This window comes from Betta splendens, chromosome 11 (genome assembly GCF_900634795.4).
Source record: "Betta splendens chromosome 11, fBetSpl5.4, whole genome shotgun sequence".
NCBI classification, from domain to species: domain Eukaryota; kingdom Metazoa; phylum Chordata; class Actinopteri; order Anabantiformes; family Osphronemidae; genus Betta; species Betta splendens.
Window position 1 is genome coordinate 9,391,082 of NC_040891.2, and position 18,885 is coordinate 9,409,966.

Genomic DNA, 18,885 nt, shown 5'->3' on the forward strand with positions numbered 1-18,885 from the left:
CACTTTCACGCCGTTTGCCCAGCGCCTCGGTGCAGAGACGTTGTTTACGAAGCCACGCTGGCGTGTTTTATGACGGCCTCTGCACGGGAACGTGTGAGGGCGACGTGAAGGCCGGGGTTGGGGCGCGCACACTAACGGGAGGGCGGGCGGTGGTAATAAAGGCCAAGAAGCGCTGAACCCGCAGGAACAACTGAGTCACGCGCACTTTGAAGGATCGTTAATTATTGCCTAAAACGTGTGCGTGCTTGATGAGGAGCGCGCGATAAGCAGCGCCGCGGACGATTTCTTCACCCGCGCCGGCGCGAGGAGCCCATGAGAAGCGACCTGCAGATCGACGGCGGCGCGTCGACCGCGTCGACGGTCGAACCGCACGCTGAGTCCCGAGCGAAAGGTAGCGCGGCGGGCGGTTGCGTCAGACGCGCAGAGCTGGAGTCGGTGCCGTTAACAGGATTGCTCAATGGTTGTGTCACCAGGAGGCTGGACTGGTCGGGCGGAGTGTTTGAGCTCGGAGCTCAGTATCACCGGAGCTCACTCACTCGCTGCCTGTGTGAGAGTGAGGCGGTCTCTCTCTCTCTCTCTCTCTCGCTCTCCCTCTCTCTCTCGCTCTCTCTCTCTCTCAGTCTGGGCTCTGAGAGGTCGGGATTTTCTCACCAAAAGTACACAGATCTCAGAGACGTGGGCATTCGCTCCCTGCGAGGACGTGGGTTGGATTACTACCGCAAACACCGGGGCCGCAGAACTTTCATTTATAGCCGAACTCGAACGAGCCTCGCACGGATGGAGCGCGCCGTTTGTGGAGTATTCTAGCCGCCGAGCGGACGTATTCCAGCCGAGCCGCGCACCGGGTCACGCTCGCTCCTTTCCTCGCGAACCGGTCCATCGGGATGAACTTGCGGTGGGGCGGCCCGTCGCCGCCGTGCACGCGCGCCGCGAGGGTCGCGCACAAGCGCCTGGACTCGGACGACCAGCCGCCGGCCAAATGCGCCAGGCTGAGCCCGGCCGAGGCGGGGGACACCCACGGGCTGCTCGGCGCCTCCCCGGGCTCCCCGGCCAGCCCCGCGTCGAGCCCGGTGCCCGCGACCCACCAGGGGCCGTCCAGGATCGGAGCGTTCCTGCTGCTGCCGCTGGCGGACCGGGAGAGCGTGCACAGCGCGATGAACGCCGACACCGGCGATGAGCTACTGTGCAAGGTATGCGCAATCCCGTCATTGTGCAATTTCTTTGAATGAATGGCGTTTCAAGACACCGCGTTGCTCAACAGCCAGTCTGACGTGTCGTCAGCGTTTAGGCGACTTCAACACCGAATGTCATTCTCACGCGAAATGTGTCACACTTTGCGTAATAAAGGAATTTGGCTTCATGATTTTTTCTAAAATCCCATATAATAATAGACTCGACTGCCTATAAATAAGCTCCATGGAGGGGCAGGTGAGCCCGTGTCCGCTGTGCGGGGACGGCACCTGCAGGAGCGGCTGATCCCCACAGTTTAACAGCGCGTTACGCCACGTTGTGTCACAAAAATGCAAACATCGGACGCACGGGCGGACAACGACGACCCGGAGCCGCTCCGCCACCGCGAGGGCCCTCTGCCGTCACAGACCCGCGTGCTGATGTTGCGTGAAAGCCCCGCAGGCGCTGGGCTTTTGTTGATTAATAAAGTTAATCGCCTGGCGCTTTCGCTCGTCACGCTCATGCGGAATCAAAGCATGTCCTACAGTCTTTTTTTTTTTTTTTGATTTGCTGCCAGATTTTCACGGCTGTTCCTTTGGATGATCATTAGGAACACACTGACCCACCGCTCCTCCCCCTCACTCTCTCTCTCTCTCTCTCTCTCTCTCTCTCTCTCTCTCTCCCCATCACCCCCCCTCCATCTCTCCCCCAGGTCTTTGATATGGGCTTGTACCAGGAGAAGATCAGGGCCTACGGGGTCCTGCCCGCTCACAAGAACGTGGCCGGCATCCGGGACATCATCCTGGGCGAGCGCAAGGCCTACGTGTTCCTGGACAAGGACTTCGGGGACATGCACACGCTGGTGAAGAGCTGCCGCCGGCTGGACGAGGGCCGCGCCTGCAGCCTGTTCCGTCAGGCGGCTCTGGCCGTGGCGCACTGTCACCAGGCGGGCGTCGTGCTGGGCGACCTCAAGCTGCGCAAGTTCGTCTTCGCCGACGACAAAAGGTGAGCGAGAGGGAATAGAACCCACACACACAGACACACACACACACACACACACACACACACACACACACACAGAAACCCGGCGTGTTCCTGTTTTGCAGCATTGCCGGCGCCTAATGAGCCTTGATGGCGTTAGGTAACTAACCTGGTGGCGGTGGGAGATGCCGGTGAAGCCACGGAGCAAACATGGCAGCAGCTGATGGGCACAGGCCGTGTGTGCACATATCAGTGTGGGCACAGATACTGTAGGAGGTTCTGTAGCTGCCTGTGGAGGCAGACTGCATCGCTTCCCAGATTCTCACCCTCTGTCTGTCTGCCTCCTCCTCTCGCTCCCGACGTGTCTCTTTGTACACGTGTTGTGTGTTTCGCCCGCATACGCGTGTGTGTGTGTGTGTGTGTGTGTGTGTGTGTGTGTGTGTGTGTGTGTGAATGCGGTGGGCGGCAGCTTGGCCGGGAGCTGCTAGACGAGGCCCGGTGAATGAGACAATCATCTCCTCCTCGCGCTTTTAAATCTTAGAATATAGTTATTACTCATTATTTATTAATATGTTGCATCACGGCTCCAGAGTCCAGTGACGATTCATTCAAATATACTTCCCTCCACGAGGGAGTCGTTCAAAGCCCTGGCCTGCGAACCCGCTCCCACACACTTGCATGCTTGAATGTCTGCAGCGCTGAGTGCTACACACACACACACACACACACACACACACACACACACACAAGCCCCTGCTTACAAAACTATTTGTCGCCTCTTTGCCCTTGCGTCACTCGTTTTCCTGTAAGCGCCCGCTGATCCCGAACAACCCCCCCCCTCTGCTGCCGAGGGCCCTTTTTTTTTTTTTCCATGGGAGACTTCTCCCGTGGGGTTCTCAGGGGTCGCGCTGGACGGATGAGAGCGGACAGTCAGTGAGAGGAGCGGAGCCTGGCCGCGTCGCTCTGATAGCTATATGGCTGCAGAGCGATGAGTCACAGTGTGTATGTGCAGAGGGGGGGCGGGGGGGGGGGGCTGCGGAGCTCATTTTCTCTCCCCGTGCGTTCGCACGCGCACGTTTGCGTGTGAGCTCATTACACAACCGGAGCTGCTCCGAGGCCCGCAACCTGGTGGTGGTGCAGGCAGACCGACCCACCGGACTCCCACTGTGGCCACACACTCACAAACGATGCCGCCGATGACGGCGAGCGGCTGCGTGCGTGACATCACGGAATCCGGCTCCAATTTCCAGGAAACCAGTTTTTTGTGCAGAATCGAGTCTCCTTGAAATGTCGAAATCCCGTCTGATCGCCGTGTGTCGCCCTAGTTCACAAACACTATCTTCATTCACACACACACACACACACACACACACACACACACACACACACACACACACACACACACAGCTGAACAGGCCAGTTTAGGGAAGGTGACTAGCGCTGTGAAGCATGCGGAGCTCCAGCCTCCCCGTGCGTCACTGATGTGGCAACGGCCATTTGAGGGTAATTATGGGATGGCTGGCGCCGCGAGTGTGGGACCCAGGTGCAGATAGCCTCTGCTGGAGAAGGAGGGAGGATATGTACTCTCAACAGAAGGATGAGTCACTCTCTCCACCCCGAGCGCGCTCTGTTCAGTTTCCTTTCAGCCTCCAGCTCGCTCCTGACTGATCTCATCCGCTATCTCCGTGTTTATCGTCTGCTTTCTGTCTCGGCCCTGGTGGCCGTCACTCTTTTCATCCTCTCTCTGCAGCCACGCTGTCTGACTGCTTCTTGCACAGAGATGTACAGATCTCTGAGCGTAAGGTCAACAGGACATTGTGTTCGTGCTACTGAATAAAACCCCAATCTTGGCCGCGAGACTTCTATGTTTTTGTTCCGCTCCACGCGTAATATTGTGCGCTTTTCGCAGCAGAACCCGCGACCGTCGTGAAATCCCGGCGACATCACCGTAGCCGCTCTGGTGCAGGACTGAATGTACAGTACGTTCTGCCATTAACGGGGCTAAATATAGCGAGTGTGTGTGAGCAGCAGAGGAGGAGGTGGGTGCTGGAGTTGTATTGTGTGTGTGTGTTTATACGACCATGTGCGTGCCAGGAACTCATTGGCAGTCTGTTGCTTATGCAGCTCCACGTGTCTGATGAGACTCACTATTGTGCACTTAGGTCACTGTAAGTTCAGGTCTGGTGTGTGTGTGTGTGTGTGTGTGTGTGTGTGTGTGTGTGTGTGTGTGTGTGTGTGTGTGTGTGTGTGTGTGTGTGTTGCATTCATCTCTGTCTGTTATGCAGCTTGAGGGTGAAAGGAAGATGCCTGATCCATGCTGCAATCACTCACTTACACTTCACAGATCCCTTAATGTTTGACAGTCTCTCTCTCTCTCTCACACACACACACACACACACACACACACACTCGCACACACCTTTCCATCTCTGTGGGATCTGTCCTCCTAATTTACATAACATTTAAAGCCTTCACTTGTGGCTGCAGCTCCTTCCTGTCTGTTGATGGACATACAGCTAACAGGAGGGATCTGATGTGGTTTAAACAAACATCCTGTGGTCGTAAAGGTCGTGTCTGATGTTTCTCTGATTTTGTCTCCTAGGACAAGGGTGAGATTGGAGAGCCTCGAGGACTGCCGCGTCCTCGAGGACCCCAACGACGACTCCATGTCTGACACGCACGGCTGTCCCGCCTACGTCAGCCCCGAGATCCTCAGCGGCTCGGCGCCGTACTCCGGCAAGATGGCCGACATGTGGAGCCTGGGGGTCATGCTGTACACCATGCTGGTGGGCCGGTACCCCTTCCACGACCCGGACCCCGCCACGCTGTTCTCCAAAATCCGCCGGGGCCAGTGCTGCTTGCCGGACGGCCTGTCGCCCAAGGCCAAGTGCCTGCTGCAGAGCCTGCTGCGGAAGGAGCCGTGGGAAAGGCTGACCGCGGCCGAGCTGCTCTCTCACCCGTGGTTCCAGCAGCCGCCGCCGTCCCAGGAGGCGGCGCCGGGCGAGCAGGACGCCGGCGCGGCGGAACAGACGGTGCCGACCTTCCACGTGGAGGAGGACAGTGATCTGTTCTGCTGACAAACTTGACTCAGCTGAGTCCGGCTGAGGGACCAAAACAGAAACCGTTGAGGGATTCACCGTCGTTTTTGGTTATTTTTTTTTAAAAAAACATTGGCACTTTTTAGAAACACGTTGCGTACTGTTGTGTGTACATACACCCTCAAGCTTTCTACAAAACTGTACTGTAGTTTATTGTGGTATACTTGCAAAGGGCATTGCTAACAATGATCATTCATTGTGTTTTCACGTGTGTGTTTTTTATTATTTGGTGCTAAAAGGACTGTCACGGACTCGATGTCAGGCCAGGATGTTGCTCCTCTCGCTCCTCTCGTGCGCTGACTCACCAGCTGGCTCGCGGAGGCCTGACGCTAGCTAGCGTGTGACACGCTAGCTAGCGGCGGCGTGCCGCTGACGATCTGGCGGCGGTTCAAGCTCACAGATTTCGACATCGCGCGCGGACGGGTTAAGGAAGGCGACGGGTGCAACCGGGGCAAGAAAAGTGGAAGGAGTTTATCACACGCACACTCAACAACAAGGATGTTTAAGCTCACGCAGACCTTTGGCTCGTGTGCAACTAGCCACACCTGAACTCAACACCAAGGTTTCTGCTTTAGAAATAAAAGCCGGGAGCTACTGTAGTGTTAAAGTCACATGTTTTAGCAGCAGGAGAGGAGACAGCCTGGGGCCAAGCACTCTAGGAATTCGTCAGAAAAGATCAAAAACATCCCAAAACCAGGAAAATACCCAACAGAGGAAAGTAAAGGCTTTGTGAGTTGAGCCGTCGAACCTGTTTGGAGCTGTGCTGATATGTGCCCATATCACTGTGTTTTATAAACTGCATGGCCCTGAATCCGTCACAGTCAGGCGCTGTTTGATGTCGGTTGTCTGACGATGACTCAACACTTGAGCGTGTCTGTGCAGAATGGTCCTGACCTTGACTGGAAGAATCCATTGCGGCTCCTTTCACTCCCTCCAACGCTACTTTCCCCCCTTACTTTCGTTAGCTAGTGCCATAACCCGCCGCGTTAGCGTGTAGCGCTGACAGCGCGCGCCGCTAGCTGCCGGGGTGAGCGGCGGGCTAATCGAACGTCTGCTCCGGCCTCATCCGCCCGACGCGCCAGATGGCCACAAACGTGTGACGATCTGAATTGCTCCCTCGCAGAGGAGCGGTTTAAGAGATTTATGATTCTGCTCCTCCGGCAAACGCGTCGAGTGACTCACGCGATCATGTGACATGTAGAATAAAGCGACATGGGTGCACTCGGTATTGCACTGTGAATTATGGATTTGTGACAGAGCCTGGAGGACGCCATTAGTCCAGACAGGTCACACGCAAGAGTTATGTTCATTGTACAAAACCTGTAAATATGTATATTTGAAATGTGTGTGGAGATGTCAAATAAAGATCACATTTTTTCATATTCACACGCCTTTTTTTATTATTACCGCTTGTCACTCGGCCACCTGCGCTACGCGGCCTGAAGGCACCCCCCCCCCCCACCTCCTCACCACGGCGAGTAAAAACAATATGTTTTCTCATTTTTTTCAGCGCCTTCAATTTCATCCTCGCAAGGGGAAAAAAAGAAAAAAGCTTCCAAGCGCTCGGTGTTCTCTGACCTTTGCATAATGTAACATTTAACTCCTCAAACACACGGATGTCAATAGTGGGTCAGTGTCATTTCCTGGAATGCAGGAGGGGGTGGGGGTGTTTTTTTTTTTCTCCACAGCTTCAGCTGGAAGTCAAGGTCAGCTAATAAACACCAAATCCATTTGTTGGCTTTCCTGTCCAATCCACTCTTGCTTATGAATCACTTTCTGACCTATTGCAGCTTGGCATGTCTCCACCCTCCGTGTGTTTAGACTACTCCAGGCTCGGCTGGCCGGGGCTTGCGTAATCGTTTTAGCGCGCACGTGTTCGTACCTGCCTGCGTGTGTGTGTGGGCACAGGAGTCAGATTGGATATCAACAGAGTAGCTGGAGTGTCTCAGCTGCTGGGGAGCTGCCAAAATCGCAGACTGCCGAACCCGCCAGCGCTGGGATACCCCAGGGAGGGAGGCAGGGCCCCTAATAATTACACTAGCTTTATGTCCAATAATGGAAATATGGAGAAATGCGTCAGAACAGGAAAGTGAGAAGGATGATGAGGTGGAAGAGAACATGAAAATCTAATAAAAAGCTCCCATCGACCAAGCTACAACAACTACACTAGTTTGAAGGGCTACTTTAACTTACAGATGTTGGAGCAGCATCAATCTTCTTACGTAACCAAGAAAATGTAAGGCAAACTTTAAATGTTATTGTTATCTGGGATTCAGAGTGTTTAGGACGAGGTGACGCTTCCTTGCTGGGAAGCTCTGAGCTCAGACTGTCCCTTCCGTTTGACCCTTCCTTCCCAAACATGCAAACCCTTAAATAACAGAGCCCAGACTTCCTCGTGATGGCTTCCTACCAGGCAAAGGAAGCGGAGACGAGCGAGTGACTTCACAGTAAAGCACCTGCTGCGCTCTTGTTCCTGGAAGCCTTTGGCCCCGCTGACGGAGCCGCTGATGCAATGGAAACAGCCGCCGCTCATTAAATGACTCTTTGACACAGTTTGTTTCACACCACAAATCCCTGGAGGAATGCGAGGTATTGTGTTGACCTGTCGCGGGGCGAGGAGTGCGACTGCGCGCAACAGGTCTGGCGTTCTCACACGTCATCTGGAGCCACGACAGGCGAACGTGGAATCTGTGGCATGGAGCTCTGACCTCTGCTGCAGTCTGCTGGAGCTCCGGGAAACTGCGCCACAGTCACGGATGATGCTCTCAAATACTTTATTGTTGGACAACAAAAAAAACTCCACGAGGCGTTGCATGATCATCGTGATGGGAACATTGTTATGATGTTAATGGATCGGCTGATTAACCGCTCACTGCTACGAGCCTTTAATGCTGTGATCCACCTGAGATAATCAGACGATCGTAAAGGAATGAGCAGGAGATTTACGTCAGAATTTGGGCTCGTCCTGTGATTTATGGATTAACTGTGGGAAATCTGATGTCAGACTCTCAACCACACTCTGCACCGTGATGACCTTTTGGAACATGTCATAACAGGAAATGTCCAGAAGAGGGCAGTGTTTTCTCACAGACGCTCAGGTTATGCTTTATCTTTCATTTTATCGCATTCTTATGCTTAAAAGCAGGTGAATCGGGGGTTGTCATCCTGTAGATGACGTCACTGGATTTATATCGCTGCAAATAGACACGGTGGCATATTCACGCTTTGCCACCACCACATATGTGGGTGGGTAAGAAGAAGGAAAATACAAAAACATGAAGCAATTTGGGTTTTATGTGGTCTTAAAAAGCGCCGTACCAAAACTGTGCACGCGGTTCGCTCACAGACAGATGGACGCTTTTACAACCAATCAGTCGTCCTTGGCTCCGGCCATCAAAGACGCTGCCAAATTGTCCAACGGCGGCGCACACACCCGCACGGAGCTCCACACAACTGGCGTCACCACACTGTAACAGTGAGATTCATCCCAGCGGCGCCTAGAACCACTTTTCCCAACACACAAACCTGTTTAGTTTTCCATCCGCATCAAAATCTTTTTGGTGGGAGTGAACTTGAACTTCCTGTCCGTTCTCTACCCGTTACACACCAGTTATCACCTTGGACCGACTCATGTAAAAGTTAAACACAGTCAAAAATACTAGCCTCCATTGGCACCAATTTCCTTCTAAGCCTGTCTGCTGTTTCACTTTATGCCTCGGGTGATGGGACATTTGCTTGTATAATCCAAATGAATCCCTCCTGGAGGTAGACGCAGCAGAACCTCTAAGACTGGACTGTTCAGTGGGTCTCATGTCCAGCGTGGCATGTTGGCGCATCATTACATCCATTCAGCTCTAATGGCTGCTGCCGAACGGCTAATGAGCCGCACGTCACTCCGTCCACCAATTCCAGTGTATGTTTTGCTGCGGCTTCCTAGAAATGTGTTATTCTGGGCGCGGGAGCGGCCGCGTCAACGCTGACATCGCTGACTCACGGCGGCGGCTAATGGAGACAGGCTGTACCGGCGTTGTCTGAAGCCGCACGCACTGACAGTTCTGAATAATCCAGAGACGTATTACCAACACGCTGCCAATTCTTCCTGCCAGTCACCAAAGCAGCATCTCAAAAAAAAACACTCCCTACAAAATAAATAAATAATAGTAATAATAATAATAACCCTGAAAAAAAGCACATGCACACAGTTGAGTCTCTCAGTGAACCTGCCACTGTGCTACAGTACAATGCCTCACACACACTTAGAAGAAAAATGTACAAATTTACTGTAGTTTGGTTAAATTGAGAGACAAATGACTACAAAGAACAAATGTTCGGCCGTCTCGTTCCCTTTCACCGCATTCAGGGAAATATTGAACAGACGCTTTTATCTCCAGTCGCCCTGTGGAGCGTTTTCTCTCTCCTGGATGTCAGTCGTTCGTTGACGGGCACAAAGAGCTTCAAGGACCGTCGTCCTCAAGGTGCACACTTTATATATGAACAAGCTTTATTTTATTTGATGCACATAGAAATCTTCCAAAACACCCAAGTTAAAGGGAAACATTGAGTCAATAACAAACCCATACTTTAATATCTAAGGGTTTAAAGAGGACCTGGCATCTGTTTCGCTAGTTGAGGGTGCACTACATACAGTATAAGCTGCTTAACATCACCCTGGCTGTAAAAATGATTAGTCAGCAGTTTCCCAAGCTGATGGCAGTGGGAAAATAGTATTGGCCAAAGAGATTAGCTCCAAACTAAACAAAGAGCGCAGTGTGCAGGGATTTGCCCTGCCGCACGGGGTGTCTGCTAATCGACTACAGTGAGGCTGTGGCTGCAGCCTTTGGGGCCACGCGTGTCATCGAGCTTTGTTATCGGACCAAAATGCCCACGAGCCAACGCGGTGCACACTCGAGTCTGTTTATTTGATGCGGAGCACATGGATCCTGTTGTATGTTGGAATAAACGGGGGTCATTTGTCCACGGCAGCGACAGGAGAGAGTGTGTCGTCTAACGAGCACGCACACACACACACACGCACGCACGCACGCACGCACACACACACACACACACACTGGTGTATTTTTGTACAGGAGCTGGAGTAATCGATTGTTTGGCCACTTGGGGGAAGCAGAATCAAGTTGTGAACTCAACAACACACCATCAGAGTGAGACGGAGCATCGTGACCCTTCAACTAACAGCTACAATAATTCAGGGGCCATTTGTACTATGTGTCACTCCTCCTTTTGCTTAAGCACTTTCATGTCATGTACTTGTACTTGCATTACAACAAGCGTGCCATGTCTAATTAAAGCAAACCTCACTGATCCTCAGGTGAGGGATTAAGCAGACATTAGGCCTCCGCTGCCACTTAATCCACCACCAGCGCTTGTGTAAGCGTCTCACACCCGTGCTCAGCGGCTCATTACCTCGGCCCTGAGTGGGAGAAATTAGGAGCACTTGGTGGAACGAGCGTCCCTCCACAGTGGGAGCATAGACACTGGGACCTCGGCTGTCCTGAACATGAAAAGTTGAAGACGGGATTAAATCACCAATCCACATCCTCGCACAAAGGCCTCCTTCCCTTTCCCTCTAGTTACTGAAGAGGGGAGCAGTGAAAAGGGTAATCTTTCACTCGCTCGCATAGCACAAAGGCTTAGCTGGAGATAAGCTCACACAGCAAGTAATACAAGACACCCCTCACTGTGACAGGGAAGCTGCTCACACATGTGAGAGGATGTGCATGAGCCTATACATTACATGCAGAAGATAAGGGAATGCAAATGTAAGGACACTAAGTACTAATACGCAAAAGTGTAAGAGCCACTTCTGCAGCTAAACGGCAGCAACACGAGCTCCGGCAAAACAAAATCAGTTCGTCTTGGCGTTTGCTCGACACCTACTGCACGTCTGTGGCCCGGAGTTGATGGATGCGTTGCTGCACATATCAGGTAGCTGCCGAGCTGATGAGCGAGCAGGTGATGGATGAGGAGAGGGGGGGAGAAAAGACTAAGGGGAAAGGTGGGAAAGGAAGTGAGAGAGGAGGTTGGAGGGAGACAGAGGAGGGAACGAAGCGGTACAAGGCCAGGATCCCAGCAGAGTCAGAGCAGCTGGAGGAGAGGAGGCGAGGGGACGAGGGGGCGAGGAGGCAAGGAGTCAAGGAGGCAAGGGGGCGAGGAGGCAAGGAGGCAAGGAGGTGAGGAGGCAAAGAGGCGAGGGGGCAAGGAGGCAAGGAGGCAAGGAGCCAAAGAGGCGAGGAGGCGAGTAGACAAAGAGGTGAGGAGGCGAGGAGGCAAAGAGGCAAGGAGGCAAGGAGGCAAAGAGGCGAGGAGACATGCTGGGAACCCTGTGTGCATGTCTCCACGCTGTGGGGGCGCCGCTGCCTCTCCTGCTCATGGGCCGCGTGCTCCGATCCCCAGCCTCTGATTACGGGGCCTTCGTGAGGGCCCGTGGCCGCCGTCAGCCCATGATTACGTTTGTGCTCGAGAGCTCCTCGGCACGCCGGGACGCACGTACAGAGCCATTATCCGAGTGGGCGCCTTCCGTGCAGCTTAAAGGTTAGTTGTGGATTCGAGGTTTTCATCCATGTGCTCAGGGTTGGGGTTGATCGAAAGTCTGGTTCAGAGCTGAGTCAGGAAAACAGGGGAAGTAGCTGCAGAAATATCTGAATATCGAGATCCCACCGAATCATGCGCTTGTTCCCACTTCAGGCTTCCTCTTTCAAAGCAAAGCATTGTCTCACACCCAGCGTGCGTCCCCATGGTCACCAGGAACGCATGCAAAGAGTCCATCCATCTCCCAGGAGCCTCCACAGCGACATGACTTTAACCATCCATCTCCACATCGCTGCCAGCGCCCCCACACTTTCCACTCAACCAAAGAGGGCACGGGATGGCGCGAGGAGAGCGCTGCAGGGGTCCATTGAAGTGCTTTCCAGCCGGGAAGACCACCCCACAAGCCCACCGTCGCCCGTAGTCCGCCTGAAGGTCGCGCCTCCCCGAGTCATTTCACGCTGCTGCTGCTGCTGCTGCTGCTCAGGGCCTCTGAGCTCCCTCCTCATCCTGCAGTCCAGCGCCTTCCTGCTGGGCAGGAATCAAAGAGCGCTGGGACAGACCTTCAAGCCCACCAAAGTCAAAGGCTTCGCAGCTTGGGCATCTGTCATGAGCAGAGCAAAGGAGCAACTCAGCGGGAGACCGGCCGTTCTGATACAAATCCATGTTCTTTTCTGCGGGATATACTGTATGTGTGGTAAGGTCATAAAGTGAAGGAAGGCCACAGGAGAGCACTTTAATAAGCTCAGCTATGAGGCACATGGACGCACGAAGGGAAAGGAGGTGTTAGTCAAATCATCAAATTCATCTGCTTTGGAGACTACATTTTTTTGGCCGGTGGAAGTAAGTGGTTCTCCGACCCAGACGGCAGACAGCCTGTTGGAGACGGCACAGATGTGCTGATGCTTTCATTCTGCAGGCGAAACGCTTCCCTGCTAAGAAGCCAAGATCAGGTCAGACTATAATTAATCGAGTTATGATTTCAGGGTTGTGTCACGTAAAACAGGAAGTCTTTAGAGGTCAGTGGGAGTCGCCTTATAAAGTCAGCGCTATGTAGCTAACCAGTGAGAAACAGGATGGTAATGGTAGATTATTATTAATTAATTAAGTACATTACGTACGCCAACAAGGCCTCGGGGCCGACCAGTAGAACCAGTACAGGCAACTGGCTCCCTGGTCTTCACTGTGTGCTGATGAAGCCTGACTGGAAGTGCTCCACGTATGAAGGCCTGTATACTGGCAACTGTGGAAACGGCCGTGAAATGTGATTGAGGGCGATCCCTGATCTGGAGCTCAACCATCTGAGGGCAACGTCTAAGATACAATAGCGCTGCAATCCCAGTCCCGTTTCCAGCCACCCGCTTTGAATGTTATCACCATTAACATATGGGTGACAGTACTTATCAGCCCATTTGTATGGGCCTGTAGGTGCCTGCTCTACCTCGCTAACAGCTAGCAGCTAGCTAAGTAGCTACGTTCAGCAGCTTCGGACGTTATTGTGCTTAGGGTTAGGGTTAGCTAACGGCTGGGGGGTTAAGGTTATGGTTAGCTAACACAACACAGCTAGCTAGTAGAAGTTATGCTCGCTAACATAATCAAAATCAAAAACTCAATGACACATTCCTCGTCTCGACACGGGAGCCGTTACAGGAGCAGGAACCTCTGACACGCGGCGGGACACTCGTCAAGCGTGTCCTGTGAGGCCGCGATGCCACCAATTACCTCGGCGAGTGTCAGCGGCGCGTCCCGTCTGCCTGACAGATGATTTTGACCCGTGTACAGGCGAGGAGCCTTCGTCTGGCTGACGCGTGGGGACGGGATGCGAGGGAGAACGCGCCGCTGGCGTCCTGTACAGCCGCAGCCTGCGGCGGGAAGAGGAGCTGACGGGCTTTGATGGCATCTTTGCGCATCCCAAAAAGACGCGCACACACAAACACACACTCACCCCCTAATGATCGGGTCCATAACCTGCTTCCCGCTGAGCCCCAGAGCTCAGCTACACTTTTCCGGAGCTATGATAAGAGGCGACTGGCTCGTGGCGAGGACAATGATGGCAATGAAGCTTATTTATAGCATAGCACTTATCAAAACAAAACACGGCAACTGCTTCCCATAAAACCCAAATAAAAGGCAAATTACTGGAATAAAAACGCAGCGACACAAAAACAGGACATTGGCTCTTTCTTCCGAACAATGACTGAGCGTCTATGTTATCATGACTCGTAATAAAATACTCAATAAAGCTTCAACATAATGTGACAGTGAAATAAACATCTAAATAAAATCATATGAATTAGAGGCAGCAGAACACTTGGTGCCTTTCGGAGTGTGGAGTGTGTGACTCTCCACACTGTTATTAACATTCCCTCCAATATTACGCCCCGGCGTTAACCACAATAAGACTCTCGAGGCTTTCGTTCCACGCATGTGACGCCATCCTTTGTTGTCCGTGCTGCTGTTATTACCGTAATCAGGCCTCTGGACGCGCTGGAATTTCCTCCGTCGCGGCTCGAGCAGCAGGTAGTGAGCGAAGCGTGCGCGCGCCTCGTGCACGGCCCGGTGCCGCAGGTCCGTTGACTTCCTGGGCTTCTTGTGTCGCCTGGTTCCGTATTTACTCCGGTGCCTGAACCTTTTTTTTCCCCGTTTACACTAATTGCAGCCCTTCAGCAACCGGGCACTCGACACGGCGCAACCACGCTGCGTTTCCCTTTTAAAGTTGTGTCCCCTGATGTTCACGAGATGCATTTGGGCAAAGAAAAACAGCCGGTGTCCATTAAAAACGTCCATTAAAAGCGCCTGATTGTGCTGCACGCCAGAGTTGACTAAATTAAACCAAACACGCCGCCCTAATGTCAAACACCACGCTGGAGTTTTAGCTTTAATTTTCATTCTTATTAATCATTTCAGGTTGGGCCCGTTTTGTCGGACTCATTTCCTGCGAACGCACCAGAAGGGGCTCGGCTCCTGCGCGGCTGCCTGGCGGGAGCCGGACCGCATGGTGAGCACCGGCGGCACCAACCAGAACACCCCGACCCTCACTCGGAACCATTCTGGATTAGAAAATAATGAGGTTCTGCCTCCCCTCGTTTCATCCAGTGATGTTTGACAAAGCTCCGAGAAGCCGAACTGAGTTCATCTTTAATTGGGAGCAACTGAAACGATTCGTTAGATTTTCTAATCTAGCGTCAGATCTGTCCAGGTGGCGGTCTGTTATGCTACAATCTTTGGCTACTTGTAAATGACACATGCGCTAATAACTCCATCGTTGTTTTGATCTAAATGTCGTCTGTTTGCAGGACGGCGGCAGAGAAGCGAGAGCGGAGGTCAGAGGTCACCCCCACGTGCCGGAGAGGTGACCGCGCCAGCTGTTAGCCGCGCTCGCGGCGCTCGCGGCATCTGGAAGCCGCACATTTATGCAAATGCGCTGCAATTAGTCCGTGGGAGCTCATCTGGTGTAATGCCCTCCCCAGACGCGGCCAGGGATCATCAAGAGCGGAGCCAAGAGGTTTAAACCGCCGAGAGTAAAATTTCATGAATACTGATGTGTCATGTAACACTCTGTCTGACCTCCCTGCAGACTCCCCCGCCGTAGCACAGGAGTCTATTCTGCTTTTCACAAAGCTGTTAGTGACAGCACCTCCGCCGCCCGTGGAATCATTAGCAGAGGAAGCTCGGCACACTGACACTACCCGAACAAATGACCTCTGTGTCCAGACAGGTAAGGAAAACCCTCAGAGTCTGTGGAGGGGGACGAGGCCGCCGGCTCCTGCAATGGATGAAGTCCCAGCGCGTTCTCGAGCCTCCCATTCAAATTCATTGCTTTTCATACACTGTCAGTCTTGAGCGCCGGATCATCCCAGGTTCCCTGTACCCTGACCTCGGCTGCTGATGTGAGAAATGGAAAAAAACACGCCGGCCTCGGGTTCCTGAAGGTGATCGATTGCCGTCCTGCGCTGATTTGAAAGTGAAGACGACGGCGACACGCATTCTGAGCAACACCTCAGTCCCCGAGACAGATGGTGCGCCGCGTAGCGCGTGCCCTCGGCCGCGTGAGGCGAGGGGCCGTCGCTCCACACTCCAAGCATCCACCACACTCCAAATTACACCACCAAGGTGCTCCATTTCAGCCGGGACTCAGGAGAATACACCATTATGGTCTATTTGTATCATGTGCTCCTTCAAGATCATAAAACGCAGCGTCTGAAGAGTTGGGTAATAACCTTGAAAAGGCAACAGGACCACAGTTTACAAGAGCCTCCTTCCATCACGCACTCGCGGCAGCGCAGGCCGATATCCAGCATTAAGTTTGCAAATGCGGGTTGAATTAATTATAGAGGTCAGCTCAAGCAAGTCTGAGAACCACCTTTGTTTGAATTGTCGATGAATCTGGTAAAGCCGCACGTGATCACGCGCGATGTGAAATCTGGCAACGCGGCGCGAGCTCGTGGCCATTTTGAACGGGTGATTACTCAGGCAGCATCGTTAAAGCGGCTGCTAATTTCGAGTAGGAAATCGTAGCTGCGGGAGGAGCGGAGGCAGAACGCTAATCCACCCGGAGGAACCCTCCTCCTGCCCGCTGCGACTTCTCCTGAGCGCCCCTTTTTACTGCGAGCGGCCTCTGGAGAGTCTAGAACAGGCGGATTATTTTAGACAGCAGAGCAGCTGTGGCCGGGAGGAGTTCAAACCAGCAATCGGTGCAGAGGCCGTAATGAGCATGTACTGTAAATGCAGGGACGCAGCAGCTCCAGTAAGACACCAGCACATTATACACGGCACAATTCCTCTCATTTCTCATCTTTCCCGTGGCCCGGCTTCACCTCACGCTCTGGACTTTATGCAAAACACCAGGTAATGACTCAGCTTTAATTCATTTAGGAGCTATTCAGCGCCGTGGAAATCCCTCAGACCTGGCGCCCACACAGGGTGAGCTCACGCTCAGTGTCACCGGAGGAATGAGCCACTAATCTGCGTCTGGCTCCGTTTTACGCAGACGTCGAGACACAAACAGAGTCAGAAGGACTGATTGCCAAATTAAATGATAACAGCTGTCCAGATGTTGGGATAGAAGCTGCTAATTGAACTGATAATGGGGACAGTCTGGTGCCCTTGTAAAGCACACGAATACAATGACAAAGGAATCACACCGAGGGGTTCGTCTGAACTACATTTAATCTCTAAACAGATAAGGCGAAACCGTGTCGCTGCCCTTTCGTCCTCCCATTTATAGACTTAATGGGGCGTTAACGCAGAAGAGAGAGGCCTTTCACTGTTTACTGGTGCTTTTTTCAGCCTCATGTCATGCAGAAAAGTGACTTTTGAGTGAAACCTTCTGTAACGTGAATAAAAGCAGCTGCTGGAAGACGCAGCCCGTGATCCAACCGTTACAAACGGCACATTGTGTAAAAAAAAAAGGCGTCACGCGGGAGCTCCTTTCGTTCGCCATCCACTTAACGACAACTCGCCGTGAACGCGTCGCCAGCGAGCGGCGCCGAGGGACCGCCGCGACAGAACAATGCAGCCACCTGCCTCCGCGAGCCGCCGCGGACCTGTTCCCAGAAACATACAGAGGAGGACGGGAACGAAGAATGAGACGAGACGAAACGAGCTCAAAGCAACTGTTGCACAAAGGATGGAGGGAACACGGGAGGAGGAGATAAGAGTTAAATAATACAAAGAAAGGTCGCTCAATAAAAGCAGATGCACTGTGACCGTTGGCATTAGCGGCTGCTGAGGTGCCATTAACTCATTCATCCTGCTCGTCTGGTGTCGCTACAGGTTTAGCAGGAGCAACGCGAGGAGGAACTAGGGGCAGCGTTCCTGTTTTTCCAGTTCTGCTGTGAATGAGTGGATCAGGTGTCGTGAGGGTGGGTTTGAGGAAACGCACGTAGGAACTTCTACACCTCGAGCCTAGAAATCTGCTCAGTGTGTCACTTTATAGGTGTATTGTTTGCTCATGGCCGTTTAGTCATCTCTGCTGCTAGACATTCATGTTACTCATCAGGACAGTTATTACATCACACCATTATCTGTCCTCAGGACACTGGAGCGTTTCCTGGTACGAGTCCAGCATATAAAGAACAGGACCAGTCCAGGTGGAGCCAAACAAACCTTTTCCTGTCGTTCGGCCACAAAGAACAAAGGCCACAGTGGTGAGACACTCGCCGGGCGTTTCTGAGCCTATTCACACTTGATTACGTGTTGGGAAATAGCCCTGCGATGGGCCGCCATGGGGCCTTTGTTGCCCAGCGTGTGTGTGTGTGTGTGTGTGTGTGTGTGTGTGTGTGTGTGTGTGTGTGTGTGTGTGTGTGTGTGTGTGTGTGTGTGTGTGTGTGTTCTTTCCATCTCATGCTAGGACTGAGCCCGCTGGTTTATTTAAGCTGATTTGGGGCGGTGACCCGTCGTGTCCACTGGTCAGAACCAATATCTGCTGGTCACAGTTTGCTCTTGATGACTAGGAAACACACAGTGGCATTAACTGAAGCAACACAGGCACAAAGGCTTCACATAAGTAGTGCTATACGCAGTACAAGCCCAGCAACGCAGCGTCTCCAGGTCCTTGAAAGCTCGGAGCTGGAGGCGCCTCGTGCTTTATGCGGACTCTCCTAATGGTTCGCTCCTTTGTTAGCGTTTGTGTAACGGATTAGCAAATGGAAGAGTTCTTTCCCAAAGCTATAAACTGTCACGACGAGCTCAGATTCCCGTTGACGCGGCGTCCGTTCGACTCGTCTACGTGTGATTGGGCGCAGGCGCTAAACAGCTGGAAGCACAAAGATGAGGCCACACGTTGGTCAACGGCAATTTCACATCCGTCTTCAGGTGGACATCAATCACGAGAGATCAAACGTCTCTCTTCATTTCAGCGACGCTGCGGTAGGAAAAGAATCCCCACTGTGTTGTTGTCTCATAATAAAATTAATCAGACTTCCTATAGAAACAAAAGCCCACACGGCAGCAGCTGGCATCGCGTCCCGAGCTTCGGAGGCGAGCACTGACATTTGATTATAATTGGGTTAAGTCTACTACGTCCAAGCTTTCACATCCCATCAGGAGGAATGGCCTGGCAGTGGATGCTGGATGCTGGCGCTTCCCT

General features: G+C 52.7%; 1 protein-coding gene across 1 annotated transcript; it reads left to right on the forward strand.

Annotated features, from left to right (window-relative positions):
* The first annotated feature begins 304 nt into the window (after nucleotides 1-304).
* trib1 (tribbles pseudokinase 1) lies at nucleotides 305-6,635 on the forward strand. The gene is made up of 3 exons (XM_029167395.3): nucleotides 305-1,190; nucleotides 1,883-2,175; nucleotides 4,754-6,635. Exons 1-3 carry the CDS (start codon nucleotides 885-887, stop codon nucleotides 5,226-5,228), a joined length of 1,074 nt encoding a protein of 357 aa, XP_029023228.1. The 5' UTR covers nucleotides 305-884; the 3' UTR covers nucleotides 5,229-6,635.
* Nucleotides 6,636-18,885: the final 12,250 nt, after the last annotated feature.

Excerpts from the sequence above, each read along its gene's own strand:
- trib1 (XM_029167395.3), top strand. The coding sequence starts at position 885 with ATGAACTTGCGGTGGGGCGGCCCGTCGCCGCCGTGCACGCGCGCCGCG. Across the intron at positions 1,191-1,882 it reads GCGATGAGCTACTGTGCAAG|GTCTTTGATATGGGCTTGTA; the intron begins GTATGCGCAATC and ends TCTCTCCCCCAG. Across the intron at positions 2,176-4,753 it reads GTCTTCGCCGACGACAAAAG|GACAAGGGTGAGATTGGAGA; the intron begins GTGAGCGAGAGG and ends TTTGTCTCCTAG.